The sequence below is a fragment of the Aulostomus chinensis genome, chromosome 12 (assembly GCF_037954235.1).
Source record: "Aulostomus chinensis isolate RoL2024-O1b breed Wild chromosome 12, RoL_Achi_v1.0, whole genome shotgun sequence".
Classification (NCBI taxonomy): Eukaryota; Metazoa; Chordata; class Actinopteri; order Syngnathiformes; family Aulostomidae; genus Aulostomus; species Aulostomus chinensis.
The window spans coordinates 7,087,560-7,093,559 of record NC_141331.1 but is presented as its reverse complement, the minus strand read 5'-3'; the positions used below and the strand labels follow the sequence as shown (position 1 = coordinate 7,093,559).

At 48.5% G+C, this 6,000-nt stretch overlaps 1 protein-coding gene across 1 annotated transcript in view; it reads left to right on the top strand.

Annotated features, from left to right (window-relative positions):
- The first annotated feature begins 548 nt into the window (after nucleotides 1-548).
- The window catches only part of LOC147251873 (TSC22 domain family protein 1-like), a 29,966-nt gene continuing 24,514 nt past the window's right edge, over nucleotides 549-6,000 (top strand). Inside the window, exon 1 of the mRNA XM_086219818.1 lies at nucleotides 549-3,952. Coding sequence (XP_086075944.1) covers nucleotides 1,302-3,952 — 2,651 coding nt within the window. The 5' untranslated portion in view covers nucleotides 549-1,301. The remainder of the gene's footprint in view (nucleotides 3,953-6,000) is intronic.

Genomic DNA, 6,000 nt, shown 5'->3' with positions numbered 1-6,000 from the left:
CAGATTCATTTTCACTCCCATAACACCTATTAGTTATCCAAAGATCTGCACGTTACATCTAAACAGACGACCCCAAGCTAGAACAGCTGGGTGATTAAATTTGAAAAAGGGTATCATGTATGCATTTATTGTGAGATAATCTGCAAGCATTGTATTATTTTTTTGCGGTATAAGCCATTTTGGGGCAGTTTGTTTTGGCCAGGAGCTCATGATCAATCTTGTGACATCATCTAGGAGTCAGACAAACAGGAATTGAGGTCAGAATTGTGACATCACTCTATCTATCTATCTATCTATCTATCTATCTATCTAGCTATCTATCTATCTATCTATCTATCTATCTATCTAGCTATCTAGCTATCTGTCTGTTTGTCTGTCTGTCTGTCTGTCAATCTCTCTAATCATCATTACTTTTAAGCTGATTTAGCGTCGGTCTATCGATCGGTATATTCCGGCACACTTCGTCACTGTTCGTTCGACTCTCCCAGACTGCTTTATGTCTGGCAGCAGAGGCCATGCGCGGACGCCATATTGCGTAGCGCTCGTCCCCTCCCCTCCCCTCCAGCCCGGTCCCAGCACAGAACCACAGCAGCGGTGCAGGAGGCTTCATACTGAACAACGCTACCGCTGGGGAGGACCAGTGATACAGCAAAACCAAGAGTAACATCGAGGATTCAGTGGAATGGATTAAACCCGTACACGCCTCTGGTTTGTGATCGTGTTTGGATTAACATCACTGCGCAACGGATGGAAGGTTGCTGGTTTTAGTTCCATTGAGAGAATACAACAGCTAAAGCGACTCACTCTAGCCTGTGTTTAGCTAGGTGGTGATGGATACTGGCAGCTAGCTAGCTGACGTTAACGTTACTCCCCTGTCAGGCTAGCATCAATATACCAGCTGGCTTACTCAGCAGCTTCTCCGCGTTTAGCTAAATTGTTCATTGCAGTGCAAAGTCCTATTACCAAACCATCCAAATGTTAGCGGGTGTGTGACTGAAGCACAAACGGGAAACACCGGTGAATTACTCCTGGCATCAGCTGACGTTAGCTCGCTAGCAAGCGGCCAACAGCCTCATTTGCCTCGTTCAGTCACCGGCGAACATTGAAACGTGTATGAGAGGCTGTAAATATTGGCACACCTCTGCTTAGGATTTGACAACGGCCGTCTGATACATTCATTGGATTATTTCCCTTTCGATCGTGTTGTCTGTTTACCGCAGTTTTGCCAAAACGGCGCCGTTAACGAGCAGCAACCTTATTGCATACTGTCAGAGACCAACTACCCCCCGGATCCTCGCGAAATGCATCATCCGGACCCCGCAGAAGACTCTGGCAGTGTTAGAAAGATGGCGCACCCGGCTGTCTTTCACAGAAGGGGTAGCAACACGGGCAGCGGGAGCGGCTCTGCGCTGTCATCACCGGCTAACTCGGTGGTCTCCAACAGCCACGTTTCGGCCGACGAATACCAACCCTCCCTGTTGATTCAGTGCCAAACTCCCGCTGGTTCATCCTCCCCAGGTCCCCATCATCCTCCTTCCCACAGCCTGAACCTACATTCCCAGCCCCAGCCCACACAGTCTGCTGGGGCTCAGATGAAGAAGAAGAGTGGTTTCCAGATCACAAGTGTGACTCCGGCACAAATATCTGTGAGTACCAACAACAGTATTGCAGAGGACACGGAGAGCTATGACGACCTGGATGAGTCCCACACAGAGGATCTGTCGTCTTCTGAAATCATGGATGTGTCTCTCTCCCGAGCGAATGACATAGTTGGAGCGGAGAGAAGCTCGTCAGAGGAGACGCTGAATAATTTCCACGATGCGGACACACCAGGAGTGTTGTCTCCCAACCAGCCCTCGCTACCCCATTCCCTGAACCAAGCTTCACAGCATGGTGGGGGCATGGTGAATGGGACTGTGCACCATCATCCTCATCATCCTCACCATGCCCAGGCCTACCCTCTGTCCTCGGGGCCTGTGAGTACCCCATCTGCCCTCTCTTCTGTCACCCAGAAAATGCCTTCTAACTTCGGGGTCCCTCAAGAAAATGTTTCCCAGGCTGCCCCTCCAAGTATTGTTTCTCAGCCTGTGGGGGTTGTGGCCTCTGGATCTGTTCCTGGTATGCACAGCTCTGCTACAGGCACTACAGTTAGCATAGTTAATCCCCAGACCAGCAGTGTTAGTAATGTGAATATGTTGAGCTCTGCCAACGTGCCTGTGAGGGGGGGAATAAGCACGAGTGCTAGCAGTAGCAGTGGTGGCTTTCCTCTCAATGTGATAAGCAGCAGTGGGGGCAGTGGGGGTGTAGGAGGTGCAGTTGCAGCCAGGGGCAACCTTATAGCCACCAATAATGTCAGCATGAATCAGCAACACCAAAACATCAACTCCAACATCACCACGGCGACTACAACCACTGCTGCTGTTGCTGCTGCTAGTGCCTCTGGAGGGATGGGACTCTCCAGTGGGATCCAGGGAAGAGTTGGATCTGCTGTGCTGCAGCCTGTGAGTGTCCCTGTCACAGGTGTGGCCACAGCCCCCGTATCATCTACTTCTACCCAACCTGCTCCAGCCCCTGCTGTTACTACCACCAGCTCACGCTTCAGGGTGGTGAAGTTGGATTCTAGCTCTGAGCCCTTCAAGAAGGGCAGATGGACATGCACTGAATTCTATGACAAGGAAGCCCCCGCCTCTGCCTCCAGCTCCTCCACTTCTGAAGCTGGGTCTCTCAGCATGCGTCAGTTTGTCTCTGAGGGCTTTGCTGGGGGCTCAGAGAGGGAAAGCACAAGTGGTAGTTCTGTGAGTAGTACAATGAGTACATTGAGCCATTATATGGAAAGTGTGTGCAGTGGAGAGGCTGGGGGACCCCCAGTGCCCCAACATGCCCAGGATTATGCCTCCCCTCCTCAGGGCTTTCAAACAATCCTCCCCAGTGGCTTAAGTATGGGTGTGTCTCAAACCCAAACTCACATGCACCCCCAGGACATCAACCATTCACATCCAAAGACTACTGTGGCTCCCTCTACTTCAACAAACATTCATCAGCCTGAGCGTATGCCAGGCCACCAGACCACCATCGGACACCCAATACCTGCTTTACCCCAGCAGCAGCTTACCTATGCCCAGGCAGTGGCTAATCAATCCCCAGGCTCCACACAGGGCCTAGTGGGTGTTCAGCAGCACAACATAGGCTATGCCTCCCTGCCACAGCAGCCGTCTGCAACCCAGCAAGCAGCTCCAGTGCAGGTGAGGCCACTTGAGTACAGCCAGACGCACCAAGGTATTCCCCAGGCTGCTGGCTCCCAAACTCTGTTGAACCAAGCTAGTTCAGGTTCCTCTGGGCCAGCTAATGGAGCATGTCAGATGATGGGAGGCACCCAGCAATCACAGGCACTCCTCCACACACAACCCCAGCTGCCTGCGTCTCTTCAGGCTACCACCTCCAGTATGCCCTCTCATGTTGGGGTTGCAGCTCTTGGCCAGCACCAGAAACCACAGTCACACCCAACACAAATCCAAAACCCGAGCCTGGGCACCCAGTTACCCACTACAATCCAGAGCCAAGTGTCTGCACCAAGTGTGCCTCCTCTCAACCCTCAGAGTGATCCACAGGCCCAACCGCAAACCCATTACGCTGGAAATAGTAGTAGGATGCCCACACAGGGGGTCCCCCAGAGCCTGTCCCAGGATCATAGCAGTGCCCAGGCCCTGGCTCATGCTGCCCAGGCTAGTGCCCTCTATGCTAGTCTGCCCTCCTTCACCACCACTCAGCTGCAGGATGCCCAGCGGCTACTCCTCCAGCACCAGTCAGCTCTCCTTGGGCTGCCAAAGCTGTCTGGAGGAGAGTCTGGAATAACTAGCACCGGCCAGGGTCCAGAAGCTGAAGGCAACACCACCGCTGCTAGTGCCTTAACTGCATCAGCTGGTCTCAAGACAGTGGATGGGGAGGACGATGGGTAAGATACAAGCTTTCCTTACTTTTTTTGATTGTATCTATTTAACCAGAGTTTCAGCACTTACTGGTACAGACAGTTAATTTGTGCAACTGGAGTTGGTGGAGGCTACTGAGTGATGCCTCCCGAGTGGGTATTTGTAGCTCAGCTCTGCGTTCAGAGTCTTTGTTGGCCTGTACACTGTTGCTGGTTGCTGTCATTGTTGCAGCTGTGAGGGAAGAAGAGCGTCATCCTAGATGGCTAGCAGACAGCTGCCAGACTGCCCGAGTCTGGGCGCCGTCTGTGGGACAGGACTCAGCTGACTCTCACATAGCTTGTCTTTATCAAGTGGCTGCAGGAGGGGTAATGAATACACTCGACGTATTGCTGCTCGTTCTATGCAGGATATTATAAATCGCACCACATGAGACTTGCTGCTCTTCTCTTTATCTCTCTCTTTTTATGACTCTCCTTCTCACAGGCACAAGTAACTTCTTCAACCAGACCAGTAGCTCATTATCATTTGGAACAAAGCTGCTCCGTAATTGACATACCTTGACATAAATTCATAGCACGAAGGATGGCCACAGGGAAGAAAACAAAAATTCTGATTGCAGCACAGGCTTCAATTTCTCTAATTATTTGTTTAATTTGCTCCGTGTTATTAAACAGCCGATGATTCTTAACTATCACCGAGGGAAACTTTCACATTGAGGAGGAAGGAGTTCTGTTGAAGGCAGTTGGAAATATATTAACAGATTTGAATTTCTAAATTTTAAAATATTCATTTCATTTGTTGTAAGGTAGACGACAATCTGCACCTTGATTTTCATTTAGCGAGCAGTCCTCCAGGCCGGGCGGTTTCCATACAGCGACAGCGTCCTGTGAGATGAGAGTGGCAAATATATGCCGCGACCTCACTCTGGTGTCACCGTAACTCATTTATGACGGGTCATCTTTTCGACCAGTGGTTCTCAACTGTTTTTGTTGCCCATCAACTGAATAATAAATCACATTTTGGCTTTTGTGGGCTTTTTTTGTTTTGTTTTTTGGTTTGTTTTATTTTTAAATTTATTTAAATGCACCATCACAGTGAACGTGTCTCAAAGATCAATAATAAAATATCTTCTCATATAACCAAGGTAGCTGGGCCTGATACCATGACAAATAAATCAATATAGCCTTGGGCCTTTGTTTAAGAATTATGTCATAGTTTTTTTTGTTTTTTTTGTTTTTACAGTTCATATTAGTTTTTATAGTTTTCAAAAGCAGGCATACCTTGACCCTCATGCACTCAGTTAGATCCATGCCAAGATGAATTCTGTCATAGTTGGAGGCAGTAGAATGGTTAAAAAAAAAAAAAGAAAGAAACTTTTTAAAAAGTTTCCAGTAGAATTTTTTTTTTCTCCACAACCATTCAGCAAACCCCAGAAATTCTCACGAGTGTCCTGACGCCCAGTTTGACAACCACTTTGTTCACAACGTGTTCTCATGTATTCATCTTACGACTTCACTCTCTTTGCCGTTAGGTTTGGTTCTGCTGTGGCATTGTCTGGTGTGAATTAAGTTAAATGTAACTTTGGCGAGAGGTAAATGGTTTTGCATTGAATTCAGGCACGTGCATGTTTGCAGGGGGAATCATCATACTGGTATAATTGTGTAGATCAAAGGGTTAAGAGTAGCATTTATGAAGTACTTTAGAGGAGATTATAGAATATTAAGATACAGGTGTATACGTGTAATGTATCGTGAATTTAATTTACAGGCTGTGCCATCCAACCGGAGGCTGCAGTGATTTGACATTTTACCGACAGCAGCCTGCCTGCTTGGATCCCGACCGTTTGCCTTACAGGACATAATTTCTGCTGGGTGGACAGTTTGCCAGACACTCAGCACATTTGTTGTCAACAAGCAGGAATCACAGCAGATGCATTTTATTTACTTGGAGATTAACCAAATCAGGTAGCTGCATACGTCCTCTTCTACAGAAGACCAAACATTAAGGCCAGTGTTTTCTGGTCTGCTCGTTTAAAGCAGGAGTGAAACCCAGCCCTTCTATCTTTGAATGTACC